This window comes from Balaenoptera musculus, chromosome 17 (genome assembly GCF_009873245.2).
Source record: "Balaenoptera musculus isolate JJ_BM4_2016_0621 chromosome 17, mBalMus1.pri.v3, whole genome shotgun sequence".
Lineage (NCBI taxonomy): Eukaryota > Metazoa > Chordata > Mammalia > Artiodactyla > Balaenopteridae > Balaenoptera > Balaenoptera musculus.
This window is the reverse complement of record NC_045801.1, coordinates 78,660,143-78,676,875: the sequence shown is the minus strand read 5'-3', so window position 1 is coordinate 78,676,875 and position 16,733 is coordinate 78,660,143. Positions and strand designations below refer to the sequence as shown.

At 41.4% G+C, this 16,733-nt stretch overlaps 1 protein-coding gene across 6 annotated transcripts in view; it reads right to left on the bottom strand.

Annotated features, from left to right (window-relative positions):
- ST18 (ST18 C2H2C-type zinc finger transcription factor) overlaps positions 1-16,733 on the bottom strand; it is a 122,941-nt gene that overhangs the window by 32,762 nt on the left and 73,446 nt on the right. For 5 of the 6 annotated variants that reach the window (XM_036830787.1, XM_036830786.1, XM_036830790.1 and 2 more), the window contains 3 exons: positions 16,507-16,611; positions 14,115-14,308; positions 12,290-12,501 (listed from right to left, as the gene is read on the bottom strand). In XM_036830787.1, the coding sequence (XP_036686682.1) occupies positions 12,290-12,501; positions 14,115-14,308; positions 16,507-16,611 (511 nt within the window). The remainder of the gene's footprint in view (positions 1-12,289; positions 12,502-14,114; positions 14,309-16,506; positions 16,612-16,733) is intronic. The other variant, XM_036830791.1, reaches the window with a different exon arrangement.

Genomic DNA, 16,733 nt, shown 5'->3' with positions numbered 1-16,733 from the left:
TACGTTTTTATACCAGCATTAATAAACCTTAGTTACAAAAATCCAAGATATTAACCATATCAGTGCTACGTGCTCTCTCCATGATACAATGTATTCTGCCAGGAGTACATCAAAGCAATTTTTGGCTTCAAACCTGATACGTAACTATAGCAATGAAACAGAGCTATAGCTATCAAGTTTAATGGCCAACGTAAAGTAAAATGCTAAATATTGTAGTTGCTGACATTTTTCATAAAAAAAATAAAAAACTTGGGTTAAGACTGCACAACCAACATTCACATAAAATTCCAGACCTCTGTGACAGATGGCTTAGGAAAAAGGAGTCACGTGACCGGGCTGCAGTGTTTTATAGCGCAAAACCCATAAATAGTGCAGATTCGAGCTTGCTGAAAAAATACCAACTATTCCAAGACAACACTAATATATATTTCAGTTTTTACAGGAAAAAAAAACTTCCAATGAGTAAATTAAAAAATTGGAGATTCTCAGAGTTGTGATGGTCTTACATCTTGAGTAATCATGGGCTGATTGAAAAAAAAAAAATCACTCCTAATGTTTAAAAGAGGTGCTTTTCTGCACCCTGTGCCCCAGCCGGCCGCTCTGAGCACCTGACCGGGCTGGGGGGAGCAGGAGGCCGTGCGGGTACAGATGGGCTTTAAGTGAGCGCACAGATGCGTTCAACAATTACACACAGCACCAGGGAAGGGCCCCTTTCTGCCCGTGGATGGGTGGATCACATGTTTACTGCATGGATTTTATTCAGAGCAGTATCAACGGACATCACTTCTCTCTGTGCTTGAAACTCCAAATGGCAGGACATTGAGGACGGGGTGGGAGAGGCGGCAGGAGGGGGAGGGAACAGCTCCACCCCGACACGGACCCCCAGCCCGACGCCTAATACGCTCATTTCTTAAAGGGCTGTTTTAGACCCTTGTTTTCATTATTCGAATTTTAAGCTTTTTGAGGCTGGTCTAACACTACTCATACACTTTCCAACTTAGGAGCGACATCAGTGACCATCTATTTCAGCTACTTTTGAGTTACAGATGCTACCTGTAATAATACAGATGTCTTTATTCATGAAGTGACTGAGAAAGCACATAATATTTTCAAGCCACTATATTTACGGAGAAAAGAAAACTGAAACGTACAGTGTCCCTGACTTCAAGGAGCTTATTTTGTGCATATAGGACATTTTTAGTGAAATAGACTATAAATTATTATTTTAAGTTATATAATTTATATATAAATTATACAATTATAAATTATTATTCAACTGAAAGTTGAGATAATTTTTCATTATAAGTCTTATCTGTGCTATAAAATAAGAAGTGACTCAGATGTCTGCCAACAGAGAAACGATACTGCGTTGCATCTATTAAATGGCATGTTACAAAAATAAAACAAAATAAAAATAAAAATAAATAAATTTTAAAAAAGGGCTTCCCTGGCGGCGCAGTGGTTAAGAATCTGCCTGCCAATGCAGGGGAGACGGGTTCGAGCCCTGGTCCGGGAAGATCCCACATGCCGCGGAGCAACAAAGCCTGTGCGCCACAACTACTGAGCCTGTGCTCTAGAACCCGTGAGCCACAACTACTGAGCCCACGTGCCACAACTACTGAGCCTGCGAGCCACAACTACTGAGCCCGCGAGCCACAACTACTGAAGCCCACGCGCCTAGAGCCCGTGCTCCGCAACAAGAGAAGCCACCGCAATGAGAAGCCCACGCACCGCAACAGAGAGTAGCCCCCGCTCGCCACAACTAGAGAAAGCCCGTGCGCAGCAACAAAGACCCAACGCAGCCAAAAATAAGTAAAAATAAAAATAAATAAATTTAAAAAAATGGCATGTTATGTGCTCAGTAAAATGATAATTATGAGAAGTTTGTTGCAACAGGGAAAAGACTTATGTCACTGAAAGCAGGAGACAGCCTGGCATGCTGGCTATGTGTACAGCTAGGGAAAATGGGGAGAAATTCATTTTCTGAAGAAGAGCAAATGGGAAAACACAAAAATTCTTGTATTTGTAGTTAGAGGATAGGCCGATGGCTGTTTTCTTCCAATATTTTCCGGGCAAATGATGATATTATATTGTTTCAACAATTAAAAATGATCTTACATTCAAAGATGGTGATGAAGTAAAAAAAAGCAAAATTGTAGTTTTACCTTAAAAGTTCTGATTATGAAAAGCATTAACTTTCAAGACATTGATAGGACAAGATAGCCTTGTTTTCCTTATTTGGCAGGTTTTCTGTTAATATGAGAGAGGTCAGCGCCACCTTGCCTTTACGGCTGGGCTAAGAGGACGTGCGAAGACAGGTGGCCCGCAGCCTGGTTTCTGCTTCCAACTCACCGCTCGCGCTCTTCTGGTCGTGCTTCACAGAGTTCGCTTGGGGGGGTATCCTGTCGGTATCAAAAGTCCTCTGAAATATGTTTTCAAAGTAGGCAGGGTATTGAGTAGAGTTCTCTGTGCTATACAGAAGGTCCTTGTTGATTATCTGTGTTATATATAGTAGTGTGTATATGTTAATCCCAAACTCCTAATTTATCCTGTGCTATTTATAGCGCAGGGCACTCTACTCAATAACCTGTAATAACCCATATGGGAAAAGAATCTGAAAAAGAATGGATATATGTGTATGTACAACTGAATCACTTTGCTGTACCCTGTAAACTAACACAACATTGTAAATCAACTATACTCTAATATAAAATAAAAATTAAATTAAAAATTAAATTAATATTAAAAAAATCCTCTTGCCTATCCTCAAAAAAAAAAAATAGGCAGGGTATTAACAATAAACAAATGAGAGACTTCCCTGGCGGTCCAGTGGTTAAGACTTTGCGCTTCCACTGCAGGGGGTGCGGGTTCGATCCCTGGTCCGGGAATTAAGATCCCACATGCCACAAAAATATAAAATAAAGTAAAATAAATCAATGAACTGAAAACATCTTATTCTTACTAAACAGCAATTGAATATTAAAACTATTAAGAGTATAGACTTGTGAAATGTACTCAATATAAATGATAGAATTCAGAGGAGAAGCAAGTGGTTGATATAAGTATAAAATTAAAGTTAAAGTCGTAACCATTTCCCCCAAGTCTTTGTCTGGCACTTGGAATCACAGTGAAAACTCTTGGTGGGCCAGCAGTCTGTACACCAGGGAATGATAAACTCTTCAGGAAGGTCAGAAGTTAGACGCGTGTGGATTCAAATTTTTGCTCCAATGGCTGTAGCTGTGCCGCTCGGAAGCAATTATTTAGTATCTCCACACTACTTTTCTTCACCTGCAAAATGGGATAATGGTATCTGCTTTACAGAGTTTCTAGAAGGATTAAAAAGGATTATTATGGGCAGAGTGCTTATTTACAGTGCCTGGCACATAGTAGGTGTTCAATAAACAACAACTGATAATAAGAATAATTTGATTAGGTTCTTGGACGCGAAGATACCTCCCTATGCTGTTCTACACTGAGGCAAAGAGGCAGTTTCCCCATATATGTCAGCTGGTTCCTTGAGATCCCAACTCAGGTCCCTCAGGACATTTCACTCACATTCTATATCATCCTCTGACTTCATGTTAAAGTTACTGCAAAAGGCTGCTTTTGGATTCTAACCGCGCCCAGAGCCGCCAGGCTATTTCTGAGAGCAGGCAGCAGGAATGGCGATGTGATATCCTGCTGTGTCTAGGCCTTGTTCAAGCACAAAACAGACTTTGAACTTTAAACATTTCAAGCAAGTGTCAATTTTTTGTTTTCTTTCAAGGCACACTGTGCATATGCCACTTTGTCTAAACAGGTGGGGAAAACACCAAAACAAACAACAGAGCGCTTGGCAAGCGGCAGTGATCGGGATAAAGATAGACTGTGTGCCTATTCCTACCTCTGCTGAGGGGAGGAAGAGGAGGAGAAAGATGGGGAGGAAGGAGGATGGAGCTCGGGTCTTAGGGAACGTGGCAAACCCCCGCCGCTCGCTCCTCCTGCCGCCCGCTTCTACTCAGCCCTGCCCTCATCTCGGGAGCACCCGTCTCCAGACTAAAGGGGGAGTGTTTGAAGCTGTGGTCCATGTGAGTTCTGCAAACTCACATTAATTCCAAATGGAAGTAAAGGACATTATACAAATCTCAGTACCAAGGACCGTGCTAGCATCGAGATGGGGTTCATCCTTCAGACAAAAGTACCCGTAACCATGACAATCTCCATTAAGGATTCCTACTACTAACTTTTCCTCCTGACTCGATTCCTCAAGGAGATACTTAAAACACGCAAAAGTGATTTAGGTGGCGTAGACCTGCTGGGTACGTGCTGGACTGGATTTTAACAAATAAGCAATTCCTTCTAAGATCTACTTTCAGGATGTGCTGGACTCAAGCTTGGGCAGTGATGGGCAGTGTTAGCCCTGGCATCTCAGCTCAGTGCTGGGGAGGAGCCATGAAGGAGGCATTTTAGTGTTGGGTGGGCAGATGCTCAGGCTGAGAAACTTTGGAAGGAGGAGAACACTTCGGAACGTGCCTATCGTCCTTCACTGTCTTTAGAAGATGTTCTCTTGCATCTTTGAAGTCTGCCTCCACCCCCTTATCTTCCAGAAGAGTAGGGATTTTGAAAATCATGGATTCAGGTCTCCCAATAAACCTGGAGTCAGCTGTGAGTCTGCACACAGCATGAAAAACAATCTGTATTAGTTCCGACCAGTGGATGAAGGCAATCTCAAGGTTAGTGTCCTTTGGCTTGATTTTAACAAGGTCATGCTCCTGCACATGATCTGTAATTTGTTCTCCTCTTGGGCTCTTTAAGCAACTTCAGAGAAGCTCATCGGGTAAAGGGAAGGACATGGAGGCAGAAGGAAAATAAATCCCTTGTCCAAATTCTGATCAAATTCCCTACAGAGCCACCCATGCCTCCCCTGAACCTCAGGAACATCACCTCTGAAGACCCAGTTCTCCACCTGGAATGACCGCTTCTTTCGTCCTTCTCTTACTGTAAGCTCCTTGAAGGTAGGGTCTCTGAGGCACTCTAACCTGTGACTTGGGCAGCCCAGCACCTACAGACCTTTCAGGTGGGACAGCTGAGTCCACCTGCCAGAATATCTCTGGGACATCACAAATGCTTCTATGCTCTGCTATAGAAGTCAAGAGTAGGGAAAAGCTGTGTATCCTTCTTTCTAAGCTAGGAACTCAAGACATCTATGGATTTTGGCTAGAAAAAACAAACGTACTAACAGCCTGCCATGGAGGCAACACCAAATCCTGGTGGAGAGAGAATCAGGCTAGTATTCAATGTGGAGGGGAAGATTGTTTACACTTAATCCTACATTAAGCAAAGGGCACAGAGCAGAGGGCCACACAGACAATAGAAATGGCTGTCACATGGCTTCACAGGCGAATTCTATCAAACATTTAGAGAAGAGCTAACACCGATCCTTCTCAAACTCTTGCAAAAGATTGCAGAGTGAGAAACACTCCCAAATCATTCTACAAAGCCACCATCACCCTGATACCAAAACCAGAAAAAGATATCACAAAAAAAGAAAATTATAGACCAATATCACTGATGAACAGAGATGCAAAAATCCTGAACAAAATACTAGCAAACAGAATCCTACAGCACATTAAAAGGATCATACACCATGATCAAGTGGGATTTATCCAAGGGATGCAAAGATTCTTCAATATATGCAAATCATTCAATGTGATACACCACATTAACAAATTAAGAAATAAAAACCATATGATCATCTCAATAGAGGCAGAAAAAGCTTCTGACAAACTTCAACACCGATTTATGATAAAAACTCACCAGAAAATGGGCATAGAGGGAACCTACCTGAACATAATAAAGGCCATATATGACAAACGCACAGTTTTTCAAATGGTGAAAAACTGAAAGCATTTCCACTAAGATCAGGAACAAGACAAGGATGTCCACTCTTGCCACTCTTATTCAATATAGTTTTGGAAGTTCTAGCCACGGCAATCAGAGAAGAAAAAGAAAGAAAAGGAACACAAATTGGAAAATAAGTAGAACTGTCACTGTTTGCTGATGACATGATACTATACACAGAAAATCCTAAAGATGCCACCAGAAAACTACTAGAACTAATCAACGAATTTGTTAAGGTTGCAGGATACAAAATTAATGCACAGAAATCTCTGGCATTCCTATACACCAACAATGAAAAATCAGAAAGAGAAATTAAGGAAACACTCCCATTTACCACTGCAACAAAGAGAATAATATACCTAGGAATAAACCTGCCTAAGGAGGCGAAAGACTTGTACTCAGAATACCATAAAACACTGATGAAAGAGATCAAAGATGACATAAACAAATGGAGAAATATACCATGTTCTTAGATTGGAAGAATCAATATTGTGAAAATGACTCTACTACCCAAAGCAATCTACAGATTCAATGCAATCCCTATCAAACTACCAATGGCATTCTTCACAGAATTAGAACAAAAGATCTTACAATTCGTATGGAAACACAAAAGACCCAGAATAGCCAAAGCAATCTTGAGAAAGAAAAACGGAGTTGGAGGAATCAGGCTCCCCAACTCCAAACTATACCACAAAGCTACAGTAATCAGGACAGTATGGTACTGGCACAAAAACAGAAATATAGATCAATAGAACAAGATAGAAAGCCCAGAGATAAACCCACACACATATGGTTAACTTTTTTTTTTAACATCTTTATTGAAGTATAATTGCCTTACAATGGTGTGTTAGCTTCTGCTTTATAACAAAGTGAATCAGTTATACATATACAATATGTTCCCATATCTCTTCCCTCTTGCATCTCCCTCCCTCCCACCCTCCCCATCCCACCCCTCTAGGTGGTCACAAAGCACCGAACTGATCTCCCTGTGCTATGCGGCTGCTTCCCACTAGCTATCTATTTTACATTTGGTAGTGTATATATGTCCATGACACTCTCTCACCCTGTCACATCTCACCCCACCCCCTCCCCATATCCTCAAGTCCATTCTCTAGTAGGTCTGTGTCTTTTTTCCCGTCTTGCCACTAGGTTCTTCATGGCCTTTTTTTTTTTTTCCTTAGATTCCGTATATATGTGTTAGCATACTGTATTTGTTTTTCTCTTTCTGACTTACTTCACTCTGTATGACAGACTCTAACTCCATCCACCTCATTACAAATACCTCCATTTCATTTCTTTTTATGGCTGAGTAATATTCCATTGTATATATGTGCCACATCTTCTTTATCCATTCATCTGTCAATGGACATTTAGGTTGCTTCCAGGTCCTGGCTATTGTAAATAGTGCTGCAATGAACATTTTGGTACATGACTCTTTTTGAATTATGGTTTTCTCAGGGTATATGCCCAGTAGTGGGATTGCTGGGTCGTATGGTAGTTCTATTTGTAGTTTTTTAAGGAACCTCCATACTGTTCTCCATAGTGGCTGTATCAATTTACATTCCCACCAACAGTGCAAGAGTGTTCCCTTTCCTCCACACCCTCTCCAGCATTTATTGTTTCTCGATTTTTTGATGATGGCCATTCTGACCGGTGTGAGATGATATCTCATTGTAGTTTTGATTTGCATTTCTCTAATGATTAATGATGTTGAGCATTCTTTCATGTGTCTGTTGGCAATCTGTATATCTTCTTTGGAGAAATGTCTATTTAGGTCTTCTGCCCATTTTTGGATTGGGTTGTTCGTTTTTTTGTTATTGAGCTGCATGAGCTGCTTGTAAATCTTGGAGATTAATCCTTTGTCAGTTGCTTCATTTGCAAATATTTTCTCCCATTCTGATGGTTGTCTTTTGGTCTTATTTATGGTTTCCTTTGCTGTGCAAAAGCTTTTAAGTTTCATTAGGTCCCATTTGTTTATTTGTGTTCTTATTTCCATTTCTCTGGGAGCTGGGTCAAAAAGAATCTTGCTGTGATGTATGTCATAGAGTGTTCTGCCTATGTTTTCCTCTAAGAGTTTGATAGTGTCTGGCCTTACACTTAGGTCTTTAATCCATTTTGAGTTTATTTTTGTGCATGGTGTCAGGGAGTGTTCTGATTTCATACTTTTACATGTATCTGTCCAATTTTCCCAGCACCACTTATTGAAGAGGCTGTCTTTTCTCCACTGTATATGCTTGCCTCCTTTATCAAAGATAAGGTGACCATATGTGTGTGGGTTTATCTCTGGGCTTTCTATCTTGTTCCATTGATCTATGTTTCTGTTTTTGTGCCAGTACCATATTGTCTTGATTACTGTACCTTTGTAGTATAGTCTGAAGTCAGGGAGCCTGATTCCTCCAGCTCCGTTTTTCTTTATTAAGATTGCTTTGGCTATTCGGGGTCTTTTGTGTTTCCATACAAATTGTGAAATTTTTTGTTCTAGTTCTGTGAAAAATGCCAGTGGTAGTTTGATAGGGATTGCATTGAATCTGTAGATTGCTTTGGGTAGTAGAGTCATTTTCACAATGTTGATTCTTCCAATCCAGGAACATGGTATATCTCTCCATCTATTTGTATCATCTTTAATTTCTTTCATCAGTGTCTTATAATTTTCTGCATACAGGTCTCCTTAGGTAGGTGGTTAACTTATTTTTGATAAAGGAGGCAAGAATATACAATGGAGAAAAGACAGCCTCTTCAATAAGTGGTGCTGGGGAAACTGGACAGCTACATGTAAAAGAATGAAATTAAAACACTCCCTAACACCATACACAAAAATAAACTCAAAATGGATTAAAGACTCAAATGTAAGACCAGACACTATAAAACTTTTAGAGGAAAACAGGAAAAACACTCTTTGACATAAACCACAGCAAGATCTTTTTTGACCCACCTCCTAGAGTAACAGAAATAAAAACAAAAATAAACAAATGGGACTTAATTAAACGTAAAAGCTTTTGCACAGCAAAGGAAACCATAAACAAGACAAAAACACAACCCTTAGAATGGGAGAAAATATTTGCAAATGAAATAACAGACAAAGGATTAATCTCCAAAATATACAAACCACTCATGGAGCTCAATATCAAAAAAACAAACAATCCAGTTAAGAAATGGGTGGAAGATCTTAACAGACATTTCACCAAGGAAGACATACAGATGGCCAAGAGGCATATGAAAAGATGCTCAACATCACTAATTATTAGAGAAATGCAAATCAAAACTACAATGAGGTATCACCTCACGCCAGTTGGAATGGCCATTTTCAAAAAAGCTAGAAACAATAAATGCTGGAAAGGGTGTGGTGAAAAGGGAACCCTCTTGCACTGTTGGTGGGAATGTAAATTGATACAGCCACCATGGAAAACAGTATGGAGGTTCCTTAAAAAACTAAAAATAGAACTACCATATGACCCAGCAATCCCACTACTGGGCATATACCCTGAGAAAACCATAATTCAAAAAGAGTCATGCACCACAATGTTCACTGCAGCTCTATTTACAATAGCCAGGACATGGAAGCAACCTAAGTGTCCATCGACAGATGAATAAATAAAGAAGATGTGGCACATATATACAATGGAATATTACTCAGCCATAAAAAGAAACGAAATTGAGTTATTTGTAGTGAGGTGGATGGACCTAGAGTCTGTCATACAGTGTGAAGTAAGTCAGAAAGAGAAAAACAAATACCGTATGCTAACGCATATATATGGAATCTAAAAAAAAAAAAGGTTCTGATGAACTTAGCTGCAGGGCAGGAATAAAGAGGTAGACATAGAGAACGGACTTGAGGACATGTGATGGGAGGGCAAAGCTGGGGTGAAGTGAGAGTGGCATGGACATATATACACTACCAAATGTAAAACAGATAGCTAGTGGGAAGCAGTCGCATAGCACAGGGAGATCAGCTCGGTGCTTTGTGACCACCTAGAGGGGTGGGATAGGGAGGGTGGGAGGGAGGCTCAAGGAGGGGATATACGGACATGTGTATGCATATGGCGGATTCGCTTTGTTGTGCAACAGAAACTAACACGGTATTGTGAAGCAATTATACTCCAATAAAGATCTATTAAAAAAAAAAAAAAAAAAAGAAATGGCTGTCACTGGGCACTGTTTGATCAGAGCCCATTTTTCAGGGTTAATTACTTTGGCTTTTTCTCTTTTTTTTTTTGTTACAATAATTACCTTTTGTGGTTTCAGGAATTTATGAGGTTCTCTTTTATATTCAGAAAATAGGATCCAACCAGGATAGAATTCTGCAAACTGTTACAGTTGTGTGCAAACGCAGGCCTGGAAGAAGGATTCTGTACCAGGTGACAGTGTAGGGTGCCACAGTGATACTATTTTAACAACCACGATGTCAAACAAGACAATTTTCGTGGGAAAAAGGTTCCTAAAACTGCCAGCATCACAAACTCTTCCTAAAAGCCGACTGGTGCACTTTCTGTCTCTTCCACCCTTATCATCAATGGTTTGGCTTTGCAGGTAGGGCTTGGTTGGCAGTTTGGAGGCTGAGACGCGCAGGGGGTTCCTGTCGCCCGGGGCAGGCGTATCAGCTCCACAGAGCAACCCCGGCACACACAGCGCTCCCAGCAGGAGCATCAAATACACACAGCGAGTCCGCTGTTTGAATTTTCGAAATGTGCCGATTTAACAGTCACTTTTCCGACCAGAAATGTGTTTTAAAAAGAGAAGAACATATATCGATAAGGGAAAATACCTTCAAATTTTAGTCATCCTTGTTTGATTCATTGTTGGGCTCCAGCAATTAATAGAACATGGAGAATATAAAGGTTAAAGGCAGAATTCTGAGGAACAAAACGTATCTACCTGTGCAGATGGAAAGCCTTCACTCTACAACCATTTACTCAAGTCATTTAAGCAGCTTTAAGCATTATAATATCGGCACTTTTATTCTTGTAGGACAGCCTAGACAAAGAATAAAGCACCAAGAAGGAAGATAGTTTAGCATTTCTCCAACAAGCTGTATGTTAGAATATCCCTTTAAAAAGAAGAAATGTATTCAGGTTTTTAAAAATGAATTAAAAAAAATAACCAGAGTTACATTTTAAAGGACCCTACATCATTCATTTATGTACATAATTTCTGCCTGTGATTTTGGAGAGCTTGGCATTTTCTTTATATATGTGAGGCAGTGTGTTTTTCTTTGTTTAAGAACCTCATTTGTTTAAAAATTGTTTTTGAGTGGTTTTTGGCCACCAACTCTTCCTGGGGTTTACTTGGCTGAGATTTGTCCAGAAGCTAATTCTGATTCTTCTGTCAAAGGCTCGATGCACCGTGCGCCCTGCTCTCCTGAAGGCCTGGCACACGGCACAGGTGGCAGCTGACCACGCCGGGGACGGGCTGAGCTTAAAGGCAAAAGAGAGCTAGAGCCTGTGCTCGCCGAGTTTCGGGTTAGAGTTTAACCTGGGCGATCTTCCACTGAAAGCAAGGGTAACATCTCTTCTCCAGATAAGCCTGGGCGCTCTCCTCCAGCTGGCTTCAGCTGTCTAGGTAGGAAAATAGCTTCTTTTACCAGCCCTTCGCGTGGGCAGGAGTTACAGGTCCCTGCTGACTGCAGGAAGCTCACGCTCCCTCTGAGGGTCACTGTTACTTTGGAGTATCACAACCCCCTCCTCAAAAGGCAAGACATGAAGGACCTTTGCTTTTTGTTTTCCTCAAGGCATCATAAAAACAGATGTCTACTTCTCCGCGTTAGTCGGCGAGGAGAGGTTATTAGAGAAATGTGATTAATTTCACGAGCTCCAGAAAGCTGGGGTCTCCATAAACCTCACAGAATTTGATTTTGGACTTGAATTTGGGCCCTGAGTTCTCAAGACGCCCCCGGGGCCCTGTCTTGTCGATTTAACGGATCCAGGTTTTAGGATGTGTCCTTCGTGAAAACTACAGCAACTCAGACCATCTTACGCTATACGACAGTCACATGTACAATAGTGAAATTTCATGAATTTTGCCAGTGTTTTACAGGGGGCTGTGTAATGGAACACGTCCTACCATCTTTGATTCGAAGGCAGTGAAAAGCTTCAGTTGTTCAGCGTGATTCTAGTGGCAATCTCCTTCCTCGTGTGCCAGAGTCCCCAACACAAAAAGAGGTTTGGAATCTATCGAGCTGCCCCCAACCAGCTCCATACCGCGCCCCTGCCCCAGCTCTGGTGCACAACCTGCAAAAGCGCCACTGTCTCCCTCCAAGGTCCTTCCTCCCACCTCACTCATCCCTGCCCAGGTTCTCTTCCCGAACCAAGGGGGGCCGTGCTGCAGGGGCGGGGGCGAGTGTGGCCGGGATCACGCAGGCAGTGGATTTTCACTGTGAGTCGCTGCCCCCCCTCCGGGCTCTTGGCCGGCCTACCTTGGCAGGCAGACTCTGCGGTTTGTTGGAGAGGATGTCTGCGGCTTCCCTGCAGCGGGTGGAGAGGTTCAGGATGGCAGCAGCTGCCGCTACGTGGGTGTCTTCGCCGCGCTGACCGTGGCTGTGAGAGCTGGCACGGCCGGGGCTCGGTGTGCAGATGCCCGCACTCAGCAGCCGGTTAGGAAATTTCCCTGGATTGGAAAAATGCTTCGCTGTTGAAGAGAGATTTGATTAGCAATTGCACGTACATGGATTTAGTCATTAGATAGATTTGTTTTAAAGATGGAACTTCCTTGCATGAAAATACGTGAAGAATAAATTAAAACACGCTCCATTCTCCCCGGGTACGTTAAATGAAGGTTATTCAGAATGGTTTTCACATTAGTTCACAGATCAAATGATGTGATTGCGGGGAAAGAATGCCTATTCTCTTAGTACTTTTTTGCATTTCCACGTCTTATGACAGAAACTCCAGAACTCACGTTAGCGGGCAGGTGCGCTGGCAGCGTGGGTAGCTTCAAAACCCATCAGGGACGAGACAGGCTTAAGGCCGGTACGTCCACAAACGGCGTATGCGTGCGGCCCAGTAATCCCAGGGGAGAAAAACGGACCTTTCTTATTTGTTTTCATAATGACAGTTTTTACTTAGCCATGGAATTGCACTGTTTTGCTATTGGATGTGCAAGTTTGTTTCGTGCTTAAAACAGCATGAGGTTTTCTTCCTCCAACTCGGGGGAACGGAGTTGGTGGCGGAGGCTTTCCTGAGCTGGTATCTTCATGCTCGGTGCGGGGCAGTGAGTGAGGGATGCACAGAGCTTCAAGGGGGACGGAAAGGCACTGCAACGGAAAGGTACCATTCTCAGTGCTACCGAGAATGAGCGCTGCTTTATGTTCCGTTGTGGGTACCAAGGTGTTACTGAGAGATTTAATGTGTTTCTCTCCACTCTGGGTGTTTGTAAACATCACTCAGGGACCAGGAAACACACCCAGCATTTAATGTGGGCTAATATAAAGGCAGTTATAGCTGTTTCACCATAAGTAGTGTTTACTTTAAATATTTGATCATTATTTTTCACGAAATAATTTAAAACATTACCAAATGTTATTCCTGTAGTTATAAAAATATGAAAATGTCACTGAATGTGCTACATTTTTAAACCAAAATCCATATTACATGAGTATATAGAACTCTTATTAATTAGTTTCACCTGAATTCAACATATATGTATGTGTGTATATTTTGTGTATATACCCTAGAACTATATCTGTATCTATATTTATACAGATAGATACAAAACATTGTGTGTGTATATCCTTCTTTCCTGAGTCTAACAGGTTGTCAGTGGTTACTTATGTTGGCTGTACCCTATTTTTAGTAGGAACAGGTAAACTATCTTCTGGAGTTTAATGTGCTTCTTGTTGGTGGACAAACTCCTTTCAAGTCTGTTTATCCACTGTTAGGTTTTACACGACATTCACGGTCTTTACGAAAGGTGACCACAACACAGAAGGGAGAAGCATCCTGTGCTCCTAAGAGCCCTACATCTGGGTTAACTACGTGTGAGATCAAAGGGATTCCAGGGATTCGCACAATGTTGTAAAAAATTCACGGTCTATGGAGGACTCCAACTGGGGGATTATTTTGCTGATCAGTAGTACTGATCAACTTATTATTGTTATCCTTATTTTATTTCACTGTACAATATATTTTCTCTCCTCCTAGCAGTAAATAGTATATTACATATTTAAATACATGCCCCTCACCCAACATGCACATACACAAGATGCATTTTTTTTGGAATAAGTATTAGAATTTGAAGCTTACATTCAGGAAATGGTGGTGTTTTTCGGCCTTGACCTGTTTGTACGAGGGGATGTTTACCAAAAACCTGGGCATCGAAACTGGCATAATCGAAAGGTACTTTTCCAAATTTCTCTTGCTCTTTTGACACCGTAGCTCTGGGAGAGATGATGGCTTGTGATCGGAAATTGAATTCAATTTGCTTCACCAAGCTTGTCCTGAAGAGAGAGGGGCAGAGCTCAAAAGAAATAGGACGACACTGTTGGTGAGCATCCCAGCATCAGAAGTTAAAGCAGGTCAGGTGTGTCACACCTGGAGTTTCCCACTGAGCCACGCACTAGGGAAAAGAGCTGTGGTCACACAGGATGGGGTGGGGTGAGGGACAAGGAAGCACTTCGGGCCCTGGGTGGCCTTGGGGAGGCTGCACATTGTGTGTCCGAGTTTCCCATCAGTAAGAGAGAAAGTGCCATCCTCCATTCATTTATGGGGATGCTTAAGGAGCAGGTATTTGACGTCTGCTAGCACTCTGAGCTACTTAGAGAAAAGTGCCATGGAACCATCACTAGGGCACTGATAAGGTGTGCACACCCTGAGCTACTTAGAGAAAAGCGCCATGGAACCATCACTAGGGCACTGATAAGGTGTGCACACCCTGAGCTACTTAGAGAAAAGCACCATGGAACCATCACTAGGGCACTGATAAGGTGTGCACACCCCGCTGCTCAGGACCGTTCGTCAGAGTAGCAGTGAAAAGTCACGACTGGAACTAGTGAGGAAGTGTCATTATATTCTGTTCAGCACAGCTGGCAGGGCCCTGGCACCTAACAGGGGCAGTGTCGGCACCAGAAACCGGATTCCTGAACTGCGAATTTCTTCTTAGGCTTCTCGTCTTTTTCGCCACCTTCAGACTGAATGTTTTTGCTGCTTTAAGTAATATTTTAAATAGCATTTCAAAATTTTATCTATTAAATTGCCATTGTTTCAATATGAATAAAAATTACTGTATTATAACAGCTATCACATTTTTCAATAGAATTATCTTAACCCAAGCTAAATGTGACTTAAACATTCCTTTAGAATTACTGTGTGGATTAAACAAGGGTATCATATTTCTATAGCAACAATGCCGGCCACGGAAAACACAAATGCTGTCGTGCTGTGGTCTAATGCTAAAAGAACACAAATAAATATACTTTCAGAATTTAGCAATATCAAAAATAAATATTTTTCTTTTGTTTTTCACCAGAACATACCTTACTCATCAGAATGTCAAAGTTTTGACGATGTTTCTTGGATTAGGTAAAAAACTTTTTAGCTGCTACATCAAAATATTTGAGTGATTAGTTGAATTTGTTATTGTATATATAACTTGGTTTATACCCCTAATATTGCAACAGTGTTCTAGTCTAAAATACTACTTCTCTTTTAAGAAATGAGCAAAATGAAACTTAATTCTATTTCTATGTTTGATAAATAACCTACTTAGGGAGAAACTAGAGAATACAGTACTGTAATACTAACCAAGAATCTTGTTATAAGATTTTTAACCCGTTATTCAGTAATTCATGATCTTCGCTTGATTTATGTTCCTCACTCATGTGATTTTGACCCTCGGCAAAGTCATGACAATTTGAGTCTTTTAATTAAATCTACAGAAGCAAATATTAAGGGACACCATATCTTGAAAATGTTCCTAATAACTGTTTTTCATTCTAGTGTCTCAGTAACAACAATGAAGATCTGGTCATCTGTTGTAATCCCAAAATCACTTTTCTTATGTACATGATTTTTGAATTAATAAGTGTATCACCTCACACTGTGTCCTCATCCATAGTTTATTATTTAGGTGTAAGTAAGGTCCTCCAAACTACTAGAGACTGTGAAGGACCTAGGACCAACAGGAGGTGTTTTATCCATAGTTATCAATTTGGAATGAATTTTTGTTTTAAAGAAACTGTGCGCATATCTGGAACATATCTGTGCACATATCTGGAACATATCTGTGTGCATATCTGGTGGGACGACCATACAGCATCACATATTTTGAGTGATGAGGGATTATGAGGTGGAAAGGTTACGTCAACCATAAGGGGGCCCCTGCCTGACTAGTGGGAGGGCTTGTGCTTAGCGACACAGAATTTGATAAATCTATGTTATCGTAGACTTTACATTTTTTAGATTCATCCATATTACGTGACCTCTGCATGCAGACTAATTTCAAGTTAAACTTCTGGAGGGTCTAGCAGTTCATTTCAGTGACAGCATGATTAGCTGGCCCAGCCTCTCAAGTGGACACTGGTGGCTGGGCATTGGAACGAAGGTGGCCCACCGTGAGCTGGCACCTGGGAGGAGAGGGACCCTCTGTGTAGGCGCTCGGCACGCAGGGAGTAACGGGAACCCCAGGGGAGCATCATACCTGTGACCCTGGTCAGGACACTGCCCAGTTTTGGCAGAATCAAGCTGACTTTTGTCCTGGGACATTGCCAATTTTTCAGCTGCAGCAATTGGACAACCAGAAAGACTGTTTAAAAAAAAAAAGTAGGCGGATCTGAGTTAAAAAGATAATGTCATTTGCTCTGGCACCTACCTCACAGTATCCTTGGCAAGCACCAAATGTTAAGTTGTATGAATAGTTCACTTAGC